Source organism: Gekko japonicus, unplaced genomic scaffold (assembly GCF_001447785.1).
Source record: "Gekko japonicus isolate JY-2015 unplaced genomic scaffold, Gekko_japonicus_V1.1 scaffold1068, whole genome shotgun sequence".
Taxonomy (NCBI): domain Eukaryota; kingdom Metazoa; phylum Chordata; class Lepidosauria; order Squamata; family Gekkonidae; genus Gekko; species Gekko japonicus.
The window spans coordinates 55604-80406 of NW_015168079.1; the positions used below are offsets into that span (position 1 = coordinate 55604).

Sequence of the window (24803 nt, forward strand, 5' to 3'; positions counted from 1 at the left end):
TTCTGTGGGCCTTAGCAATGCATTTTGCGTTAAAACACAAAAAAAGGGAAGTGTTTTTACTTGAAGTGGGAGAAAAAGAGAACTTATTTTCACAACTTGGGGATTTTCATGGGAAACAAACACACTGCACAGCATTAGGCAGACTTCACGGAAACTTACCCAGTTGACCAAACCCCGTCTTGAAATAGTTGTCACTGCTCTTCTGTGTGGTGCAGTAGTTAGAGAGTTGGACTAGGACATGGAAGACACAGGTCTGAACGCTCACTCTGCCCATGGTAGCTGGGTGACCTTGGGCCAGTCACACAGTCTCAACCCAATCCACTTGACAGGGCTGTTGAGAGGGAGAATGATATAAGTTGCCTGGGGTCCCCATTGGGGAGAAATGATGTCAATAAGTAAATTCTGTACATGCTAATCGCCTCGATCAGGATAGCCCAGGATAGCCTGATCTTGTCAGCTCTCGAAAGCTAAGCTGGGTCAGCCCTAGCTAGTATTTGGATGGGAGACCATCAAGGAAGTCCAGGGTTGCTACGCAGCAGGCAATGGTAAACCTCCTCTGCACATCTCTTGCCTTGAAAACCCTGTGGGGTTGCCATATGTCAGCCGTGACTTGATGGCACTTTCCACCACCACCACTATCCTATCTTCCAACTTGCCTAAATATAACTGCAGTCCAGCAGTATCATGAAGACAGAACTCACTTCATCAGATGCACTGAAACGTTCATGCATTAGGCAGAAGTATTTATAGTCAAAGCCGCGGACAATGAGGTGAGAGGTGGAACACAAGAGGAGCCAATGATGGATCAGTCCATTGGCCCATCCAGTCCTATACTCTGTCACACATTGGCCAAAAATACCAGGTGCCATCAGGAGGCCCACCAGTGGGGCCAGGACATTGGAACCCCTCCCACTGTTGCCCCCTCACCAAGCACCAACAATACAGAGCATCACTTGCCCCAGACTGAGAGTTCTTATCTACACCTTGTGGCTAATAGCCACTGATGGACCTCTGCTCCATATGTTTACCCAATTCCCTCTTGAAGCCATCCATGCTTAAAGCCGCCGCCATTTCCTGTGGCAGTGAATTCCATGTGTTAATCACTGTTTGAGTGAAGAAGTACTTCCTTTTATCTGTTCTAGCCCGACTGCTCAGCAATTTCATTGAGTGCCCACGAGTTCTTGTATTGTGAGAAAGGGAGAAAAGTACTTCTTTCTCTACCTGCTCTATCCCATGCATAATCTTGTAAACCTCGATCATGTCACCCCTCAGTGGTCCCAAGAGATGTTACAAAGGCTGGTTTAAAACAAAATCCACTTTTAAAAAAGTAATCAGTTCACTCAGAGGTGACCCCCCCCCCGTAATTTACCTCATAGGGTTGTTGTGAGGATAAAATGGAGGAGAGGAGAACTAAGCTGCTTTGGGTCCCCACTGAGGAGAAAAGTGGGGAGTATAAATGAAGTAAATAAATAACAATTTCTTAGTTAAAGTAGGATTAACATAAAATTTAGGGCTAGACAAACAGATTACAGTAAGAAATTACAGAAGTAGAGCTGAAGTAATTGATATCTGTAAGAGGGTGGCATAAGCACAATATTAGCACCTGTTGGTTACCAATCTCCAGGTGTGGCCTGGAGTGCTCTCAAAATGGCAACTGATCTCTACACAACAAAGTTTAGTACTCCTGGTGGAAATGGCAGCTTTGGAGGATGGACTCCATCCCATCGCATGTCCACTGAGCTCCCTCGTCAGGCAGCACCTCTCAGTCCTTCATGACTCCCCAAACTGGAGTTGGCAACGTTAACATCTATACTGAGTGAGGACTCCCATCACTATTAAGGCCTGAAGTGGTCTTGAATTCCTTAACAAGTTCAAGTCTGTTTTCCCAGACAACCAATCTATTAAAAAACCACAACATACCCCCTGCAGTCTGAGCTGGTTAAAGTCCGCTCTGCCATCATTTGTCTACACATCTGCAGATCAGGCAGCATGGCATTCCCTAGAGGGCCAAATTCAGCTCCGCAGATGCCAAGTTGCTGTACTCTAGTTTATATGAAAGGATTTATTCAAATTTATTTATAATCCATTCAAAGTCTGTAAATTTCCACCGACGCATTGCATTTTTCTGCCTTGCCTCTTATTTACAGCTGTCACTTTAACCATCGGTCAGAAACATTCAGGGCTTCAAAAAGGACTTGGAAGGCCAAGCTAGGAGACAATTAAAAACTAGTGACTCTATAGCGCTGCCATCTCCAGGTCAAGAAATACCTGGAAATTTGAGTGTGGAGCCTCAGTGGGGCAGAATGCCATAACAGTCCAATTTCCAAAGTGGCTATTTTCTCCAGGTGATCTGATCTCTGTCATCTGGATATCAGTTGTAATTGTGGGCAGTGTTCCCTCTAAGCTGAGTTAGTGTGAGCTAGCTCACAGTTTTTTTAGCCTCCAGCTCACACTGTTTTTGTCTTAGCTCAGGAAGGAGGGCTCCAGAGCAAACTAATGTATGCAGCAGCCGAATTGCTCGCTCACAACTTTAATGCCAGTAGCTCACAAAGTAGAATTTTTGCTCACAAAACTCCACAGCTTAGAGGGAGCATTGATTGTGGGAGATGTCCAGCCACCACCTGGAGGCAATACTAGCTAGTTGATGTTCTGGAGTATTTTCCCCAAAGAAATTTTTGACTGGTTGCCCATCTACACGAACAGTATATTCTTTGTATAGGAAATTATTGTTGATACATCTATACCTCAGATGCTTAAGAAAAATGTAAGTTATTGTTTCTTGACGAAGAATATCGAAACAAAGTTATCAATATCTGGAACCTTTGCTGGAATACCATTGTCAAATTAGGATTACACAAACCACTTCTGGAACTATTTAGTATCTGATATACTTTATTGAGCGGTGGCTCAAGTGGTTAAGACGCCGAACTGCAGGCTGTGGAAGGTCAGTAGTTCAGCAGTTCGAGACCCGGGTGCCGCATGATGGAGTGAGCTCCCATCTCTAGTTCCAGCTCCTGCCAACCTAGCAGTTCGAAAGCAAGAAATTGCAAGTAGATAAATAGGTACCACTTCGGTGGGAAGGGAACAGCGTTCCGTGCGCCTTGGTGTTTAGTCATGCCAGCCACATGACCGCAGAAACGTCTTTGGACAGCGCTGACTCTTCGGCCTTGAAACGGAGATGAGCACCGCAACCCTACAGTCGGATTCGACTGGCTTTCGAGCAAGGGAACCTTTACCTTTATTGAAGGACTCTTACATTTTGGTTGTATATACAGTATTATTGTACTTTTCTAGTTTCCTTTAATATACTAGCATTTTGCAATTTCAGCATCTTCTTTTTGCACAGCTTTTCCTTTGGTATTGTACATTGCTGTGAGATCTCTTCCGTTTATTACCATCTGGAGGTTGGCAACCCCACTTAAGCCAGGTGGTTTTAAGTCCCATGGTCACTTAACCTATAGTTTCAGGTGGGTTGCCGTGTTGAACTGACACAATAGAACAAAGTCTGAGTCCAACGGCACCTTTAAGACCACCAAAGTTTAATTCGGAATATAAGATTTCGTGTGCATGCACACTTCTTCAGATACATGAAAGCTTATAGCCAGAATAAAACTTTGTTGGTCTTAAAGGTGCCACTGACTGGAATCAAACTTTGTTCTTAACCTCTATAGTTTCACTCTTCAAAGAAGCATCCCCCTTCTTATTCCTGAGTGAGATTTGATCAGAGATGGCTTCGTTCTTGCAAACAAATGCGAATACAATTCCTTCCCCGCTCTTTCAAGACCGCCGACCCACCGCCACACTCACAATGGCGTCAATCCCTCACCATTCCTTAATACGCATGTGGCCCTACTCACTTTGGCATACCAAACCAATCAGGTCCCGCAAAGTCCGTTACCCTATGCGCACGCGCGCTTTGGCCGCCCTTTCATGACCCACTCTAAATATGGCGGCGGCGGCTCCTCAGAGGGAAGGGAGACACATGCGTGCTGTAGCAGTCCGTCGCTCACCAAAAGGCAAGCGTTTAGTTGTGCATCATTCCCTGGGCGGAGGAAAATGACGTATGGAACAACAGTGGCCAATAGGAAGACGGTTGGCTTGGCAACAGGGGGCGGGTGGAGAAGCCGGTTCCTCCTCTGAGCTTGTTGGCGGGAGACTGGGTAGGGGGATTTGAGTTGTGTGGTGTACGAGCAGGGAAGGCCCTTCTCGATTGGGGGGCAAGTGGGAGGGGGAATGTGAGTAGATCCATTGGGGCTTCGTGGAGAAGGGGCTGAGGGAAACTGAGCAGAGGAAAAGTGGGGGCGGGCGGGCTGGAGGGGGGCATCAGAGGGGTCAATGCAGGCCCAGGGGGGTATAAACGGGGCAGGGAAGGGTCGGACAGGAGGGGGCACCTTGGGGGCGTGGCGAGTTTCTTGAAAAATGGGTGGCGTGTCATTTGCTAGATCAGGAGCCCACTCCGTAGTCAAGTGGGTGGTTGATTTGTCCTGGGAGGGGGAGGTTCTGAGAGTGTGAATTGCCAGGAAGGGAAAGCGTTAAACAGGCTCTTACAGCCTCGGATAAGACTATTCAGAATTTTTTTAAATCCAAAAATTATTCACTGGCTTCCTGTAAAGTATCTAGTTTAGTACTAAGTGCCATCACTGGCCCTTTAGTTTACCTGTTCTCACTGTGCGAATGTATGAAGGCCTTCTGTCTGCACCTCACAAAAGGTTTAGTTTCTGGTTGGCATTGTGCCCGGGTAAGGTGGCAGTTGGTACCTCATTGGGGAACAAGGGTGCAGAGAGTGAACAAGGAGCCAGTAGGGGCACAAAATGCTGTTTCACTTTATTTGGATTTTTAAAATTGGGATTGGCATATTCTTCCCTGAGTGTGGTGTGCGCTGGCCATGTGACCAAAGGCTGAGGAGAAGTTTGGTTTGGGTGAGGGTGGTGGCTGGCCACTGATGCCTGTTGGTCCTTGATGGCATCCTTTACTTTCCCAGGACTACCAAGATGGAAAACAAGCGGAAGGCCTCCCTCGGGGGCCCTGGCGTGGGCGAGCCCTCTCTGTCACAGCGGAAGAGGCCTCGTGGAGGAGACTGGGAAGAGGATGGCCCCTCACAGTTTGAAGAGGAGCTGGCTTTTCTAGATGAGGTGGAGGCTGAGATGGCTCTGGAGGCAAAGGAAGCGCAGGAGGCACCTGATGACATTCCTCTAGGTGAGACTGATAGGTGTCAAAAAGGAGAGGGTTCGGGAATGGCCTAACAAAGCGGTAAGCCCACAGAAGAAAGTGCTTTTCAGTCTGTACCGGCAAAGTATAGTTGGGTCTTGTGTGCGTATATGGTGGGGGGCACTTTCCAATCAACAGACTGAATGATTTAGGAGAATAAAAATCTGAGCTAGGCAGGGTGAAGGTTAATGCTTGTGTTTGCCCTGGATTTCTCCAAAGATAATCTCATCTCATCGGTGCGGAATCCCAAGTGGCAGAGGCCACCGCTTCCCAAAATAAACCCGAAGGAGGACGCTTTGTGTTTCCAGCAAGTGGACCTGGATTATTATGTGGGTGAGTCTTTCAGAAGGTTGAGGTGCTGGTGAGAAGGCCTTGTAGGTGGTGTGGGGGTGGGGGTGAACCGGGTCCCAAGAAGCCCTGGCTCCCTCCTTCCTTCCGTGAAAAGTTTGGGGAACTAGATCATTCCCTCCCCCTGGTCAAACAATACCTCTCTGCTACTTGGAGGGGAAGTCTGAAGCTATTCTAGTGCAGGGGCTTTTGGGAGCTACAATAGCCCTACAGTGTCCATAGGGAACAAGCTCTGGAATTCCCCAGAGAAACTGTAATACTGGTTCTCTAATTGCTGAGTCGTAAGATGATGTCGTAGAAAATGCACAGGAAGGTATCTTTGGAAATACCTGTACAGAACCTTAAAGAAAGTTATTAAATGATGCTGATAGCAGTTTTTGCAAGGATGACAGATGTTCAACGACTGATACAGTCTTGCTTTCTTCCTGAGACAGGTTCTCACATGCCTGGCTTCCCAGGATCCACCCAGGGTCCAGTTCCAGTGCTGCGGATGTTTGGTGTCACCATGACCGGCAGTAGTGTCTGCTGCCACATCCATGGCTTTGCCCCTTACTTCTATGTGCCTGCCCCGACTGGTGAGTGGGCAAGACAGTAGTGGGGATGTCCCAGCCATCATCATGACTCCCACTGATTGTTCAATTTTTCTCCCAGGTTTCCAGGAGGTGCACTTGTCTGATTTCCAGCGGGAGCTGAATACAGCTGTCCTTCGGGACATGCGGTCTAACAAGGATGGTTTGAGTCAGGCTGTTCTGGCAGTGGAAATCTGCAACAAGCAAAGTGAGTGAGTGGGAGAGAGGATGTGTGCAGGCCCCCCTCTTGAGGGACACCAAGACAGCTCACAGTTAAAACATCAGAAAACATACAGTTACAACAATTAAAACCAAAACTAAAATCCATATTAAAACTGCATAAACAGTAATTAAAACACAGGGCAGGAAGGAGAGTTTGCTGAGTTGCATTTCATGCTACTTTAACTGTTGGTGGTTTGGATCCAGGCATCTCTTTTGTTCACCCTCACCTAATTCCCCTCCTTAGCTCCTCTCCTGCATGGCCTTTGTACAAGCAGATCCCATGATTCCTGCGTCAGGCTCTTTGATCAGTCAAAGGATACCCCTTTTTCACCAACAGAAAAAGTGACTGGATCTGACCCATTTTCTCTGCTACTGCAGAGACTGCTGCCATTGCATCCACAGTGCCCTGTGGGTCAAATCTGACCATTCTTTTGTGGTCAGGGTCAGGAGTGGTTGTGTTAAATGATGAAGTAGAATGCTGGTAGCTTGTATATGAGCCATTCATCTAGTAACCCATGACAAATAATTACTTCCAGATATCCTAAAAGCTTTTCAAAAATTGGTGTTTTGGGGGGGAGTGGGCTAGTAAACTTTTAGAGGTTGGCTTAGTATTGAAGGTGGCTTAGTATTGGGAAGGTTAAGAAGGAAGATGGTGCAAATGTGGAAGCTGTTAACATCAGTGCAAATATAAGAGAAGGGGGGGTCTAATGTGATTCTAAGGGTTTTTTAGGTAAGGTGTTCCTTGATTGTTCTAGGGGCTGAGTTCCTCAGTTCAGACTACATTTACTTTCCCCCGCCTTAGGCATGTATGGCTACCATGGGCAGCATCTCTTACCCTTCCTGAAAGTTACAATGGCAATGCCCCGGCTGATTGCACCAGCCAAGAGGCTACTGGAACAGGGGCTGCGGTGCGGGACGTTGGGAACACACAACTATCAAGCCTTTGAGTCCAATATTGACTTCGAGATCAGGTAGAGTTGCCCTTTGCATAAGCTGGCTTCCCTCATTCTGCTGTACTACCAACAAGCAGGGCTTGATATATCCTGCAGTTTTGACAGGGAAGTGCACCTAGTCCTCATGGCTGCTTGGAAATATGTGGCATTGCGAGACAACTAACCAAAGTTGATGGGCTGCTTGGAAATATGTGGCATTGTGAGACAACTAACCAGTGTTGATGGGCTGCTTGGAAATATGTGGCATTGTGAGACAACTAACCAAAGTTGATGGGCTGCTTGGAAATATGTGGCATTGCGAGACAACTAACCAAAGTTGATGGTGTTAATGTGCATTTCCATGCTGTTTTGTACGGGTACTGTTAAAAAAATAACAGGTAGGACCCGGCAAAGCTGGGAGTGGAGGTCAAGCGCATCTGCATTGAGGGTCTATGTGTATTGGCTGCTATGGGGAACTTGGTGACAATCTTGATCTGCCTTCCCTCAGTCCTGTGACTGCCCTATATTTGAGGGTGGCCTGTAGGGGGGAAAATGTGAATTATCAGCCCCGTCCCCACTTTCTTATCTCTCTCAAACCCATATGTTTCCAATTTAGGTTCATGGTAGATCGTGATGTTGTTGGCTGCAACTGGATTGAGTTGCCGGCTGGCAAATATCGTTTGCGGCAGGAACAACCTGCTGGAGAATCCAACAAGGAGAACCCACCCAAGGTGATGGCAAAAGACCAGTAAAAGAATAATACAGCAAAGCAACAGTGTTAGAATAAATAAAACCAAACACAACCAACCCTTAAAAGAACCAATAGAGCAAAGATCACAAAAAGATAATAGTAACACAATATTAAATGTTAGCATTTTAATTAACTTATTAAAAGCAATGGAGGAGGAAATTTAAGCGTTTGCTTGAGAAGGCAAACCTCCCCCCCATGCACAATATTGATGTTCTTTACTTAGGAAATTTCAGAGCAGGCAAACGGCCTGTACTACCACTCCACTCAGAAAAATTTAGAGCTTTCCTCCTAGTGCCTCTTTATCAGAGGAAGAAATTCTATTGGAGGAAGCCTTCACACTTTGCTGAGTGGAATGCGTAGGGTACATGCCACTGTCTTTAAAACATCGGGTACATTTAAGCCTGTTACTCTAATGCATATTGGATAAGAGCACATTTCTGACCAGGGTGTTATATTCTGGGTGTTTTGCTTAGAATGTAAAGCTCGTGACTGGTCTGTTAAGGAGAAAGGGAAACAGGGCTATGCCAAGCAGTGTGCTAGCAAGCCAAATAGGGAAAAGAGATGTTAGGTGACAACTTTAGTATTATACCAAGCCCATATGCGTTTTGCCATAAAAGATTCATCAGGGGGAATTAGTGAGCTAGCAAGCCAAATAGGGAAAAGAGATGGTAGGTGACAACTGTCTGATCCCCCTGACGAATCTTTTCCAGCGAAACACATAGGGGCTTTGTGTCATAATAAAGTTGTCACCTAACATCTCTTTTCCTTACTTGGCTTGCTGGTCCACTAACGGACACAGGAGAGCCTGTAAATAGATGTGGCTGAAGGAACACCTAGTTAGGGTGTGGGGAAGCCAGATGTGATGTTAACTGTGTGTGAAGTGGGGTTGTCAGACTTTGTTTGGCCTAGGGTGAAATTGCAAGAGGAGCATTTGGGGGGGAGGGCGAGGGAGTCTGTGTTTAAGGGGTATGGCCAGAGTTTGGTGTAGAGCCTAGGGGAGAGCTTTTCTGGAAGAGGGGAGTGCAATGTATCTAGGGTGTGGGGTTGAGGGTGGGATCAGCCAGGCTAGCAAGCCGTAAAGAATATCCTAAGGTGGAAGACCATTCATAATGAGGGTTACAGAACGTATTGCTTATTAATGTCTGCCTTTTCTCTCCTCATCCATAGCCATCACTCTGTCAGCTGGAGGCTGATGTGGCCTGGACGGATTTCATTAGCCACCCACCAGAGGGAGAATGGCAGTGTATTGCCCCCTTGCGCATCCTTAGTTTTGACATTGAGTGTGCTGGACGCAAAGGTACCAAGGAAACTTGAGGGAATAAGGTGACGTAGGGAGATAGATTTGAGCTGGGTTGTGGGGACGTTTGAGTCTGAATCCCGCTGGGTAATTCTACAAGGGTCGTAAGTGCGGCGCTGTTTTAAAGCCTTGAAATAGCCCTTCTGTATGTCTCGGGCCAGGCCACCTGAGAGGAACAGAGCAGTTTGGTGAAGAGTGCTCTTATCTCTGAAATGGTTCTTCGTTAGGCCAGCATTGTGGAAAAGTAATAGTTGTTCCCAGAACACGTGTCGCAGGGTCTCATGAGTGGTGGCCCTGGCAAGCTACTTGCTCAGAAGGAACTGACCCATATGCTTGGTGAGCGACTAACTGCAAGACTGCCATAGCTGATCAGCCACATACTTTCGTGAACATGGTGTGTTTAATGGCAAAGAGCTGTATTTGTTAGGTTTGGGAGTGAACGGGTTTTTGTACTGCTTTGTCAGTAGCAAGCGTACCTTGCATCCGTTCTTAGACTTCACACCAGCACCAGTGACAAAGGGGCAGGCCAAGAGCTTCAGAGGTTACCCCTTGAGGCTCGTCTGTTCGAAGTGAACTAGCTGATGGCAGCACCATCAAGTTACAAAGTATGTTCCCATCCCGCTGCTGTCAAGGGCCCTTTCAGCTGTTGGGTTTATTTATTTATTTATTATTTTGGCTTATATACCGCTCTGACCCCGGAGGGTCTCTGAGTGGTTTACAGAAAACTTTATACCTGACTAGGGCCACATTATTGTATGGGGAGGTGATAGCCTACCAGCACCCCAGCAGTTAACCACCTCCCTTCCTGTGTTCCTGCTCAGGGATTTTTCCTGAACCGGAAAAGGACCCGGTGATCCAGATTGCCAACATGGTCCTGCGCCAGGGAGAGAAGGACCCCTTTGTGCGCAATGTCTTCACCTTGCAGACCTGCGCCCCTATTGTGGGTTCTCAGGTGCTTTGTTTCACCAAAGAGGAGGAGCTCCTGAAGGTAATGGTGAAGGAAGGAAGGGAGTTGCGGAGGGGTGGGGCAAAAGCTGTGGGGAGAACCTGTGCACAGTCACAGTATACTGTGGACTGCAAAAGGGTGGTGGGAGGTAGGTATGTTTGGCACATTGGTACTGTTGCTTTAAGAGCAACTCCCAGAGTCTCTCTAAGAAGAATTTTTCTGCTCTGCTACAAGATAACTATCCTATCTGCTACAAGATAACTATCCTGAGAAACATGGAGGTAGGTAGCCAATTAGTAATCTTGGGGCAAGAATACTCTCTCTAGGAATTCTTGAAAACGATAATAAGGACCCGGAGAGAGCTGCACTTACCTGGCTTGTATAAGAAAGGTGGGATGGAAGTAGAAATGCAGGCATGTACCCCACCTCCTCTAGAAGTATTTCAGACCGCGTGTATTTGTCCTATAATGGTTGTTGACGAGGAGGGGCACATAGCTGGGCTCACTGCTGCCCTTACCCATTTCTCGTCCTTTTGGTCTGGTTATGTCTCCCCAGAGCTGAGGAAGAGGGTGCAGGCCTCGGAGACTGGAAATCTGCAAACGTGGCTTGTTGGGGAGGGAGGCTTTTAATGCCATCAATTACAAGAGGGATTATAAGATAAAAGGAATCTTTTATGTTGAGATGACTGGCAGCTATTTCTGATCGGCATCTTATCACCAGTGCAGGAGCACCCCTCACCTTACTATTCAAGATCTCTTTGCTGAAGATCTTGCTAGTTGAATCTTAATGCATTATTTGCTCTGTTGCTCAAAAATGGCCTCTCTTTCCTTGGGCTGGGCTAGGGTGGACCTGGAACAAAAAGTCACTTGTCAGTGGTAGAGTTTGAGTCCAACACCAGGGGTGTGGGAGAAAGAGGGACAAGTGGGACTCAGGTTCAATGCCATTTTTCTTCCAGGCCTGGGCAGAATTCATACGAGTGGTGGACCCTGACGTCATCACCGGTTACAACATCCAGAACTTTGACCTTCCATATCTCATCACCCGTGCTCAAACCCTCAAGGTAAACCCCGTCGCTTTTTGTTTGCTCTAAAAACAATGAAAGCCGGCATTCTTAAGGACCTTACAGCCAGTCCATAAAACAATAATGAAAAGCAGTAGTGCCGTTGGTAACATATAAACATCCAAAAAGAAAAATCAAGTTTGGATGGCGCTGTTAAAAAGTGAGAGAAATCATAACTTGGTTCCCTATATTACAATATTTGACACAAGAGGGGGAAATTCCTGAAATAATAGATTTACTATATTTATGGTAAAATGATAGGCTTGTTGGGTTTTTTTTGCTTGTTATTTACAATTACAATCTATTATTTATATATTAAAAATGTAGGCTGTTATAAGAGTAGGATGTAGCTACGATCAGTAACCTACATAATCTATGTACTATATTATATTACTTGCCTGTATACTGATGTTTAAAGATTGTATTTTGGTTATGTTTTAATAAAAAATTGTTATTGGGGGGGGAAGTGAGAGAAATCTAGAACATCCCAGCACACTGAAAGCAACCTCATTTGACAGCAATAAGCCAATCAACACAGCCAAACAATGCAGCTAACCCGCCCCACCAGGAGTAAAGGATTGGGTCAGAGAGGGGTCGTAGACCTCATCATCCCAGCCAGGAGATGGGGAGGAGCTGACTGTGAACAGGCCAGATAATTACTTGCCAGCCCAAACAGAGAAGCCAGGAAAACCTGCACACTCTGTATTTCTGGGGATGGAGGTCATATGGAGCAGCTGATTGGCTGTAGCTGCTGCCATTGGTAGAGAGGGTGTTCCCGTAGGGCTGAGGAAAGACTGGGGTTGTTGAAGAAGGGGCAGGGTCCAGCCAAGGGTGTAGGTCCAGTTGGGGAAGAGAGCCCTAAAAATAGTTGTCCAGAGGAGTCTGGGCAGAGTAGGAGGAGAGTCAGTGTGGAGATAGAGTGCAGTAACGCCTTGAAGCATGTGCCAAGGAACCACACTACCTGCAAGTGGAGGACGAATAAAAGTTGTTTAGTGGTTGTTGTGAGTCTGTGCCATTTATGGGTACCGAGATCATAGACCTTCCCCATGTCTCTTGCATGCCCCTTCACAGCATGTGGCTTGGGGTTCCACAGCAGTCCCTACAGACTGATTTCACTGGGTACCCAAAAAAGTGTATAAATGATATCTCTTCGGAGGATGATCAGTCTTCAGCTTGGATTCGGTTGCTTGAGGAGGAACATCTCGGCTGGTTGGAGGGGCTTGTCCTTGGACAGAGGGCCAGTTTGGCACCTTTGGGGCCCACTTCTGTCACCAGGTCTCCCTGCTGTTGGCAGGCCTCAATAAGGGGGAGCCTGGCCTTACATCCTTTGGTGATTAGGGTTGTCAGCAAACTAGTAGGGAGACTACAGTGGGGTAGGGGCATGATAAGGTCTGTGGTCCTGTGTCTCCTCTCTGTACATTCAGTCCATCAGACTTTCAATTTTCCCAGCACTCCTGATGTCTGCTGCTTTCTCTAGAAGCCACAGACTTCTTGCCCTAGCCCTTACCTGACGTTTCCCAGGTGGATACCTGTCTTCCCCAGTGTCTTTTGCTGACTGTTCTGTCTGTAACCTCTTCCCACACACCACTTTTTGGCTGCTCACAGCCCACTTCTGCTGCCTTCCTAGGTCTCCACGTTTCCCTTCCTTGGTCGCATCCCTGCCCGCAAGTCCGTCATCCGCGATTCTTCCTTCCAGTCCAAGCAGATGGGCAGGCGGGAGAACAAAGTCATTAACATAGAAGGCCGGGTCCAGTTTGATCTGCTTCAGGTAAGGTTGAGGATGCGAGGTCTGGGACCAACGTATCTACAGGACTGCCTTTGCTGGTATACCCATGGAAGAGCATTATACTCTGGGGAGAAGAACCTTCTGGCGATCCCTCGTCCAAATGAGACCCAGCTGTCCTTAACCAGAGCCACAGTAGATAGAGGGGGTAGCAATATGACAATAATAATTACAATAGAATTACTGCAAACCGTGCAAACATTACAGAATCCAATATAAAATACATCCAAAATGTAATCAGTCCATTGTTTTAATCTTTTTTCTCAACAGTAAATCACAAGGCTGATCAGCCCGGTTTGGATATATTGGCTATAAGAGCCTGATGTGAGCTACTTTGAAGTATTTAGGAACTAGAGAGAGTCCAATTTGGAAGCCTTGTGATTATGCGGATGCAGAGCTAACTAGAGAGAGTCCAATTTGGAAGCCTTGTGATTATGCGGATGCAGAGCTGACATCTTATGTATGAAAAAGAAATCTTGAAACGAGTGGTAACTCCGGGGAAGTTCGTCCATTCTTTCTTCATTGACGTCTTCACTCTTCAGCTTATGACGTCTTTACTGTTGAAACGATTAAAACAATGGACTGATTACATTTTGGATGTATTTTATATTGGATTCTGTAATGTTTGCACGGTTTGCAGTAATTCTATTGTAATTATCATTCTCAACCAGAGCCACGGCTTTTTCGGCCCTGGTGCTGACCCGGCGGAACCCTCTGCCAAAGGACATCCGTGCCTTGCAGGTCCTAGTGCAGTTCCGCAGGGCCTGTAAGGCAGAGATGCTCCGCCAGGGCTATGGTTGAAGACAGCGATGGTGCCTATCGAGCCCAGCTCTTCCCCTCTTTCCTCTCCCCACATGGAGTAAGGATAAAAATTGGTTTCTTAGCGCCATCTGTAACTGAAATTGTTATTGAATTGTTTACTGTTTTAGTTGTTTTTAAACTTATCTGTTAATGCGTTTACTAAAATGTTGTTCATCACCACCTTGAGCTCTGCTTGCAGGAGAGGGTGGTCTACAAATCGAATAAATAAATATAAGGAGGATGACCGCTAGTCCCATTTGACAGATGTGGAAGCTGAGGCTAGGGGCAGCCGGGCTCAAGCCTAGCGTTTTGCCAGACTGTGCTGACCAGTCTCACAGTTTGGTCCTTCCTTCTCCCAGGTTCTGCTGCGGGATTACAAATTGCGCTCTTACACGTTGAACGCCGTCAGCTACCACTTCCTGCAGGAACAGAAGGAAGATGTGCAGCATTCCATCATCACAGACCTGCAGGTAACAGGTTGGCAGCCGGGCCTTGTGACTGATCAGCGGCTGTCCCCGTTGAACAAACATATTTGATGGCTTTTATTTCCAGCCATGTTGAGCTCCGTTGAGTTGCGTGACTGGTTTGATTTGACTGATCTGCCATTCACAGCACCTTGTTCCTGAAAATGGTCTTTCTGTTTGAAATATCCATGCACACACCCCCTCCCCCAAATCCTGAATTTTTACAGAAGACAGGCAAAGGAAAATACCTTGTCTCTTACGAAAGGAGTTGCGTCATATTCTTCATAAAGAGCAGTAGCTCAAAACACTCTGGTGATACTCTGATTTTCTCCCCCCATAGGGACACAAAGCCACTTAAACCGATGTCTTTCCCCTCCATTTTATCCTTTTGACAACTGCTCTGCTAGATAGTTTAGACTGAGAGAGAGCGGTCTGGATCCAGACAAAGTGTTCCATTAGCAGAATGCCATGTTCCTGCCTTCCCCCTTGCACTGGAGCCTCCTGATCTCCATGCAATGCTGTTCTTGGTGGGTAGCTCTGAGGTGCAAGATTAAGGTGGTCTGCATAGTGATTGGTAGACATTGCCATTTTAGTATTGGTCCAGCCCAGTGATTGGCTCAAGGTCACCCAATGAACTTTCATGGCAGAGTGGGGGGACTGGAAACTGTGTCTCCCAGATCCTAATCTGACGCTTATGCAACACTGACATTATGCAACACTGACTCGCTTTAACTTAAAAATATAAAAAAGTTGTTTTTTTCTCTGTTCCCTTGTCAATTTTTCCCTGTTAATTGCTGCATGTTGTTTTCTTTCAAACCACAGAGTTCTTGACAGATGCTGAGAACTCTCTGATGCTCTTAATTACTCATAACTCCAGTTCTTGGGGTTCCCAGGGAGCAAAGAGGTGACAGGAAGTTGTCTGAATTTAGGGCAATAGCAGAGGTGTTGATCTCACAGAGCTGCCTATGGCACAGTTTGCAAACTGCTTCTCTATGGAAGCGTGAAATTGCAGCGGTCTAAACCTGCTCCCGTGCTTGTGTTAGTACCTGCTGGGCACAAAGTCGGGGCAGCCTATTAGCCCAGTTCCTTGTTGTTCTGTTGACTGAGAGATGTTTTTGCTGCTTCTGAAACCAACCTTTTTCTTCCCTTTCTCTTCTGCAGAATGGTACCGACCAGTCACGGCGGCGACTGGCCGTGTACTGTCTCAAGGATGCCTACCTGCCCCTGCGGCTCTTGGAGAAGCTCATGTGCATCATCAACTACATGGAAATGGCAAGAGTCACCGGCGTCCCTCTCACCTACCTCCTGGCACGGGGGCAGCAAATCAAGGTTGTCTCTCAGCTCCTGAGGCAGGTAAGGGCCAGCTGAAAATTTGGAGCCTCTCCCTCAAACCCCTTCCCCCCCAGAGCCACTAACAGCACTGTGGGAAAAAAGTAACTTTCGCCCCCACCATAGAGAACAATGGAGGGGATGGGGGCAACCGGTTTGGGGCCCCGTAGAATTGGACCCCCTGGTTCAATGTTCCTGAAACATGGTGGGTATCTAGGAGAGAGACTCCCGCAGCTACCCTGCGATTTTGGAGCCTCTCCCTCAAACCCCTTCTTTTCCAGCCCCCAGAATATACCCTATGTTTTCGCCATTGACTTCAATGGCCCATAGGATATAATGGGGCTGAAATTGACATTGGGCTGGCCCGGAATGGGCTTGTACTAACGAAGCTGACATGTGGGAGTCTTATTGCTGGCCAAAAATGATTCTGCCCAATTCGGGGAATCCAAATCGGCCGAATTTTTTTTTTTGCACACCCCTAGTCCAGCTTTTTGATCAACTGATTTCCAGCACAGCTTATGATATGATAATATGAGAAATACAGCTTCCATTGAAATGTGGCTCCAGGCTTGTTCTCTTGGTGGCAGCATGGCTAAAAGAGGGGCAGGAAAACGCGATGCTGAAGCTTCTTCCAAGTGCTTTGGCGTTACTGCTGATCTTTCGGTAAACCCCGGCGGAAACAGCTCCCCCAGGATGGATTTCTGAATGCAGCCCCCCCCTCCCATTTGTAGACTACCACCCTGTAAAAATCATTGCGTTAGACAAAAAAAGCCTTGAATTTATTTATTTGTTTGTTTGCCTAGAAATATGATTTCTAAGCTGCCCTCCCCCATACTTAGGGCTCAGGACGGTGTACAACATTCAAAGAGATACAATCATAAGCGCATTTAAAATAAGTTATTAAAAACAATAAAACAGGTACCATAAGCATTCAAGATGGTGTCTAAAAACCAGATTTATCCCACCCCAAGGGGGAGCGAAAGAAAGGAAAGGCAGGCTCAATGAAGACCGTTGTTGTCCTCAACCGTAGGCCTGGTGGAACATCTCTGCCTTACAGGCCCTGCAGAACTGCATTAGGTCCCGCAGGGCATGGATATCGTTTGGCAGAGTTCCACCATCTCTGAGCCAGGGCCGAAAAAGCTCTGGTTCTGTTGAGGACAGCTGGATATTTTTTTAGACCAGAGATCACCAGTAGATTTTTCTCTGCTGAGCACGATGCTCTTGGGAGGAGTATACCAGGAGAGGTGGTCCCAAAGGTACTTTGGTCCCAGACCGTTTAGGGCCTTAAAGGATAATACCAAAACCTTGAAATTAGGCTTGGAGGGGGACCATTCTCCATCTCTTCTCCTCATTGTGTGATGTAGTTGGTTAGGGTGTCAGGCTAGGATCTGGGAGACCCAGGTACAGATCCCCACTCGGCATTGGAAGCTTGCTGGGTGACCTTGGGCCAGTCACACGCTGTCAGTCTAACCTACCTCATCAGGCTATTGGTAGGATAAAACGAAGGGGAGGAGAATGATGTAAGCCTCTTTGGGTCCCCATTGGGGAGGAAGGTGGGGTATAAATGAAGTAAATAAATAATTCTCCCACTGTTCACGTTTACGAACATGAGAGAAGTCAATGTTGGATCAGGCCAATGGCCCATCTGGTCCCAACACTGTCACACAGTGGCCAAAAATACCAGGCGCCATCAGGAGGTCCAGGAGTGAAGCCAGGACACTAGAAGCTCTCCCACTGTTGCCCCTCCCCGCAAGCACCAAGAATACAGAACATCACTTGTCCCAGACCGAGAGTTCCTGTCTATACCTTGTGGCTAATAGCCACTGGTGGACTTCTGCTCCATATGTTTATCCAGTTCCCTCTTGAAGCCGTCCATGCTTGTAGCTGCCACCACCTCCTGTGGCAGTGAGTTCCACGTGTTAATCACTCTTTGGGTGAAGAAGTACTGCCTTTTATCCGTTCTAACCTGACCACTCAACAATTTCATTGAGTGCCCACGAGTTCTTGTATTTCGAGAAAGGGAGAAAAGTCCTTCTTTCTCTACCTGCTCTATCCCATGCAAAATCTTGTAGACCTCGATCATGTCACCCCTCAGCCGTTGTTTCTCCAAGCTAAAGAGCCCCAAGCGCTTTAACCTTTCTTCATAGGGAAAGTATTCCAATCCTTTTATCATTCTAGTTTCCCTTTTCTGCACTTTTCCCAATGCTACAATATCCTATAACAGGCAGCTCCAGGTCTCAGGCAAGCAGCCCAGGCTGGAGGCTGCTGTCTCTTGAGCTTTCTGCATCACTTCCCATTAAAGAAGGCAGACCTACAAGTACAAGCCATGTGGCACTGTTCTGTATTTCTGGACCTGCTGTCCCCCAACTGATGAGTGGCTGGGGGCAAAATGACAAGGCAGCTGATTATGGCGTCTGGTCTAGTCTTTCTTGAGGTGCTTTTCCCCAAAGCATGCTTTTGCTTAGATTATTCTGCCATGTCAATTGCTGGTATTTTTATCTTATCTATGCAATAGTCAGGTAGTGCTGAGAATGGCGGGACAGACCCATGCGGGGATAGCATTGTGGGTTATGAGATAATGGCTAGAAGCCTCCAGGTCTGCCTCTTCTCTGTACCCAAAGGCCATGAAGCAGGATCTGTTGATGCCAGTGGTGAAGTCGGAAGGCGGGGAAGACTATACCGGAGCGACTGTCATTGAGCCGCAGAAGGGGTAAGACCCGTGGGAGCGATGCTGGAGGAAGGGTGTCTTGATACCACACCTTTGTGCAAAGGGCTCCATGCTTTCTTCTTGCCCTGCAGTATGTATTGGCTGAGCCTGACCCATTGAGAGTTACTGCCGAGAGCAGGTGATATGGGATGTTCTGGGTTCCCTGCAAGGGAAATGGGTTAATTTCATGAGGGGGCTTGAAGGTATTTGTGGAGATGGGAGGAGGAACCATGGGGTTTGGGGTCATAATAAGGCTGAGCATGGTGTGGAACTCCGAGCCGGAATGACTCATTTTTGTTAAGCACCGGGGGCTGAAATGGCCATTCTGCCATGGAAGCTGATGGGGGTGGGGCTTGGACCAGTCACTCACAGGGTGGTTGTGAGGATATAATGGAAGAGGGGAGAGGCATGTCCTCTCCCCTGGGCTCTTTGGAGATTAAAAAAGTAAGAGAGCCACTTTGGTGTGGTAGTTAAGAGCGGCAGACTCTGACTTGGAGAACCGAGTTCGATTCCCCCACTCCTCCACATGAAGCCAGCAGGGTGACCTTGGGTCAGTCACAGTTCTCTCAGCCCCCCAAACAAACCTAGCTCGCCACAAAAAGAGCTAGAGTTTCAAGCTGCCAGACAAGCTTTGAATCTCCTGGCTATACTACACCCACTGCCGTACGATAATGATTAATCTAGATTTAAAAAGTAATAGACAAAGATTGTGGCCAGAGGTCAGAGATGGAACATGGATTCTCCAGGCATGGATGGGCAGGCAGAATAGGGTATTTGGGTTAAACCTAACCAGATGGGGAGGAGGCATATGACAGATTCCCCCCATCTTTCTCTCCTTTTTTCTCATCCATTCACACCCTGTTAGCTATTATGATGTGCCCATCGCTACCTTGGACTTCTCTTCCCTGTACCCATCCATCATGATGGCCCACAACCTGTGCTATACCACACTGCTGCAACAGGGGGCGGTAGAGCGCTATGGGTGAGTGCCGGAGGACCTTTTAATTGCTGCTTAATGCTGGGCTAGCAGAGTGGGAGGAGCAGAGTCAAGGTAGGTGGGTGCGCGTGAGGTGGGGGAGATGTACTTGTTTTATGCATTTTTAACATTTTATTAATTAGTAATATGTATGGACAATGCACCCTCTAACTGTGGAGTCTTGTGAGCAAAAATTCTATTTTGCAAGCTACTGGCGTTAAAGTTGAGAGCAAGCGATTTGGCTACTGCATAAATCCGTTTGCTCTGGAGCCATCCTTCCTGAGCTAAGACAAAAATGTGTGAGCCGGAAGCTTAAAAAAACCTGTAAGGTAGCTCACACTAACTCAGCTTAGAGGGAACACTGTTTATGGATAATAATAACAACACATTATAAAGAACATGAATAAAAATGGATTAACCACAAAGGAAGGACTAGTATTTATTTATTTATTTATTTATTTATAAGTTCAATTTATAACCCGCCCTCCCCGCGAAGCGGGCTCAGGGCGGCTCACAGTCAGGCATATGCCAGCATATAAAACATAATTAAAACCATTTAAAACATTTTACAACACCACAGAATTACAGATATAAAGTGCTCCAGGTGTTCCAATTTATCTTCTATAAAGATGATGGATTTCTGCTGCTCTACCTCTCAGTGTCTTCCGTTTCACGTGGTGCCGGCGTTCTTTCTGCCAGGGCCAGATAGTGATGGTACAGTAGTGGCGGCTCCTACTCAAACGCCTGGCGGAAGAGCTCCGTCTTGCAGGCCCTGCGGAACTGCGTTAGTAGTAGTAGCAATAACCAATGGTGTTCCAAACTAGGCATACTTGGATCACTGAGCATTATGCAGTGACATCTTATAAAATTTGGGTGGGTGGGTGAAATATTTAAAATACTCTAGATTTGACTACAAAAAGGTTTATTACCTTTTGTGGGTTTTCTGCTTAGTTTTTTTCTGCTTAGAATTCAAAAAAGGGTAGCCATCTGTTTGTGAAAATAACTGTGTAAAACGGATGATCGATCATTTTGAGTCCAGAGGAGATTTTTGTTCAAGATCAAAAGATCCCAGATAGTATGGTACAGTTTTTCAATGCAGGGTATTTTTATCCTTTTCCAAAATGCTGCAACTAGGGATTTAGTAGCCACCAAGAGCAACAAAATGAGCTAAAATCTTACTTTGGGTATCATTTTACAATCAGACCTTTCTAATAGAACTATAAATACTTCTTTTTTTGTTGACTGCCCCTGAGGGCAGAATTTTATTATTTTTTTTTACACAATACAAAACTTAATAGACAAACTAACACATAAGACATTAACACATAACATTAATGGGGGTAGTGAATTTTCATAGATATTACATTATGTCTCATCGCCAATATTATCTAGATTTATATAGTGTGAGTGAGTCTCATTACAAGTTTCTCTATACTTTATCTTGTAAGTCATTTTTCAGTTGTATCTGCCTAAACATAGTTGTTGTACCAGTTATAAAAGCATGTCCAAGTATTCTGGAATGTAGAGTTCGAGAGACCTTTGACCAATAAAGTCAATTTATCAATTTCTGCTGGTTCTAGAACTTTGTTTATGTATTCTTGTCTTGTAGGAGTCTCAGGTGTCTTCCAGTATTTAGCATATAGAATTCTAGCTGCAGTGGTTAAATATACAATAAGATAGTGATCCTCTTTGTTAAGATCTATTGGTAAAATGTTCAAAAACTATAAATACGTCTAATGGTATCTCATAGCCTGTAATGTCTTGTATTTCAATTAGTACACCCCCAGTAATGTGTTTCAATTAATACCTCCCTCAGCATTGTAAGATCTTGGGACAATGCCACCAACAGTGTAAAGATACCTTTTGAAACATGGGAAACCATTATAGAATGATAAACACCTCCTCAGATCCAAACTTCTCAAAAGAATACATTAAAACAAAGTTGCCATAAGAAAAGCTGAGGATTCCTTCCTAACACCTAATATGGCAACTGCTTAGAACATGGGCATGGGGAACATCAGGTTTCTCCAAAGCCAAATATTTTTCATGTTCCAAGCCCCACAGGGGTGGTCTTAGCTAATGGACAATAGTGGCAGCTATCTCAGGCCCCATACTTGGGGGGGGGGCTAGCTGTGCACAGGCCTGCCCCCCCCCCAAAAAAAAGAGAGCAGAAAAAAAGACAAGAAGCAGATTCCTGCTTTCACTTGCACTGTCCCATCTGGGGCTCAGGCAGGTTACTTCTGGGGCAGCTCCTGCCCACTTCACACGGGGTGAGTGCCACGCCTCGTTTAGCCTTGGAAGGTGGGGGCTGCCAGTGGATCTGAGGGTCCATCCTAGACTTCTGGCCCCAAAATCACTAAGATTGACCTTAAAGCCCATCGCACCCAGTGTCCTGCAGGATAACCCTCAAGGCCCAAGAACTTGCCTCCTCCTCCTCCTCTGCACCAGGATTTCAATGGGATGTGATTAATGGGAATTCAAAGGATGCTGCCACTTAAATATGGGGTTATTTGGTGGGGGGGAAGGAGTCATTAGAGTTAGGGAGGAAGATGTATACTGGGGGTGGGGGTGGCCAGACTCCTTGGCTTGTGCGCCCTCTGATTGAGTGTTCCCTTTCCCTGCTAGGCTTTCGCCAGAGCAGTTTATCCGCACCCCGACCGGTGACCAATTTGTGAAGGCGTCTGTTCGCAAAGGGCTGCTGCCTGAAATCTTGGAGAACTTGCTGGCAGCCCGCAAGAGGTGAAGCAGCACGGGACACCTCGGGGTTTTATAAGTGATGGGCACGGGGGAAGGATGAGCCATATCTCGATAGTAGGGCCCGCACATTCTGCGCTCAGTCCCCAGCACCTCCAGTTGAAAGGCTGTCCCGTAATAGACAGGGTTGCCACTTTCGGGAAAATCAGGGAAATGGAAATTGGTCAGGGAAAGTCAGGAAAATTGGCCTGAAGTCAGGGAAGGTCAGGGAAATTGTGATTAAAATATATTCAAGCAGTGGATTTTTGACCTGCTGCTGCAAGAGTACAATCTCTTCTTGTGGCAAATCGAAAAGGAAACAATTGATGAGAAACGAAAAGAGTTACAAAATAAAAAGAGAAAACTGTAGAAGTGATAGTTTTATATCTTAAATCTTCATTCTTTAAAAACAGATTATTTGTATTCTAATTTCTAACTTGATTATTACTGCAGTTTCAAAACTATAAGTTTCGTAATGTGGCTTTAGAGAAACCAGTTTAGATAGAACGTTTATATAACGTTTAGTGTACCTTTAAAACAGTAACAAAAATGTTATGTCATTTGTTAGCATTCAGAGTTTACTTGAATTGAAGTTTGTATCTTGGTGTAATTTTGGTGCCATTGCAAAACAGATGTTGCTACAGTTAATGTTGAAAGAAGCTGATATTAAATCTCTTACTTTGACAAATATTTTTGCAGTTTAGACTTGTGTAGTTGTAGAGTGGAACATTTCGTTAAGCCTTGCATTAATGCAACATGACCTATTCATTTTTTAACTTGTGTTTATATTTATATTTATTTATTTATTTAGGTATTTTTATCCTGTAGTTGTAGAGTGGAACATTTCATTAAGCCTTGCATTAATGCAACACGACCTATTCATTTTTTAACTTGTGGTTATATTTGGATGGTGGTCAGGGAAAGTCAGGAAAAGTCAGGGAAATGAAAAATAAAATTTTAGTGGCAACCCTGATAGAGTTGAGAGAGACCTGTGTACACCACTCGTTGACCTAGATGATGCTAAGCTAGAAGAGCCAGTGGTTTGGCTGTGTCTAACACAGCTTTGCATGTTCACATGTGGGATCTGGAATTCTCTGTAGTGCTGAGCAGGGCAGCCAGGGGTTTCTGGTTCCTTTGAGGGAGATTTAAGGAGAAGCAAGGAGGGATAGCTCGGACTTAGGGCTGGTTGGAAAGGGTGGGAGAACAAGGGAGAGAGGGGTCAAAAAAGGATTACATTCCCTGATTCATAGCTGGAATACCCAGATGGGGCTATAGGCTAGATTAGAATATTTACAGGCAGGGCCTGTAAAATGGAACTGCCAAGTTTATGGATGAGACGGGAGAGTTCCTATTTAGCCTTCTGCTTCCTCCCCTCCCTTTTCTTCCCCGGGAACAGTGATATAGTTTATATGCCATCTAATTAATGTCTGAAGTTGTGTTTTATTGATTTTAATTGTATTCTAAACTGTTTATGTTGTAATCTGCTCTGAGCCCCACGATCGTGGGGGAGAGCGGAATAGGAATCGAAATAATAAATAAATATTTGGGCTTTGGGCTGGGCGTGTGTGACAAGAGGATGAAATGTAGTTATTTACGTATTTATAGTCTGCCTTCCTCACTGAGACCCCAGGCAGACTGCACAGTGTGAGTCAGTACAATAAACTGAATAAGACATTTGGCAAGCAAAGTAATAGGAGTAGGGTTAGGAGCCGGTTTGGTGTAATGGTTAGGAGTGGTGGACTCTAATCTGGGAGAACCAGATTTGATTCCCCACGCCTCCACATGCAGCTGCTGGGTGACCTTGGGTCAGTCACAGTTCTCTCAGAGCTGTTCTCTCAAGAGCAGTTCTCTCAGCGCTCTCTCAGCCCCATCTACCTCACAGGGTATCTGTTATGGGGAGAGGAAGGGAAAGGAGATTGTAAGCCGCTCTGAGGTGCCGAGTGACGGGCGGGGTATAAATCCAATCTGAAAACAAAGCACAAGTATTAAACATGTTAACAATGCCAAGAAAATGCAATCACACAGGCAAAGAAGGAAACGAGAGCAAGATAATATATAATAGTTAACATAAATACTATATGCTGTGCACAGTGTAACCCACAGTCCCATTCGTTTTATTAAAACACCTTCTTGAACCATTGCGTCATAATAGTGGGAGGTTAGGGTTTCACTCCCCTCACCCTGCATGTCCTGTTTTCAGATAAAAAAGTAGATCTCCCATGCTGTACTTTACAGGTGAGCAGAGAGACACATGGATACTCTTGTTGTGTCCAGGCTGACCTTTACTGTACCCTGCTTTGTGATCTCCCCCTTTTTTCACAAATGGCACAGGGCCAAGGGAGAGCTGCAGCGGGAGACCGATCCGTTCAAGCGCCAGGTGCTGGATGGGCGGCAGCTGGCCCTCAAGGTCAGCGCTAACTCCGTTTACGGCTTCACCGGGGCCCAAGTGGGCAAGCTGCCTTGCCTCGAGATCTCTCAGGTAAGCCCGGCCTCCCTTTCGAGTTTAGCATGCTCAGAAATCACGATTGATCATTGCTTGACTGCATGAAGCTACTATTGCTGATCCCCCATCTGTTATCAAATCAGCCAGTTGCGTATCGGCAGAGGGTAAATTGGAGGGTGACTTAAGCTATCCTTCATTTTTGCTGTCACTTAAGCTGACGGTGCACATTCCTGC

General features: G+C 46.1%; 1 protein-coding gene across 1 annotated transcript in view; it reads left to right on the plus strand.

The window, feature by feature from the left end:
• Window positions 1-4101: 4101 nt before the first annotated feature.
• Window positions 4102-24803, plus strand: part of POLD1 (polymerase (DNA directed), delta 1, catalytic subunit) — a 36431-nt gene continuing 15729 nt past the window's right edge. The window contains exons 1-17 of the mRNA XM_015414672.1: window positions 4102-4160; window positions 4982-5196; window positions 5428-5541; window positions 5991-6131; window positions 6208-6333; window positions 7150-7318; window positions 7896-8010; window positions 9198-9327; window positions 10149-10315; window positions 11229-11333; window positions 12961-13101; window positions 14277-14387; window positions 15543-15734; window positions 18332-18420; window positions 19283-19399; window positions 22019-22132; window positions 24458-24605. Coding sequence (XP_015270158.1) covers window positions 4992-5196; window positions 5428-5541; window positions 5991-6131; window positions 6208-6333; window positions 7150-7318; window positions 7896-8010; window positions 9198-9327; window positions 10149-10315; window positions 11229-11333; window positions 12961-13101; window positions 14277-14387; window positions 15543-15734; window positions 18332-18420; window positions 19283-19399; window positions 22019-22132; window positions 24458-24605 — 2184 coding nt within the window. The 5' untranslated portion in view covers window positions 4102-4160; window positions 4982-4991. The remainder of the gene's footprint in view (window positions 4161-4981; window positions 5197-5427; window positions 5542-5990; window positions 6132-6207; window positions 6334-7149; window positions 7319-7895; window positions 8011-9197; window positions 9328-10148; window positions 10316-11228; window positions 11334-12960; window positions 13102-14276; window positions 14388-15542; window positions 15735-18331; window positions 18421-19282; window positions 19400-22018; window positions 22133-24457; window positions 24606-24803) is intronic.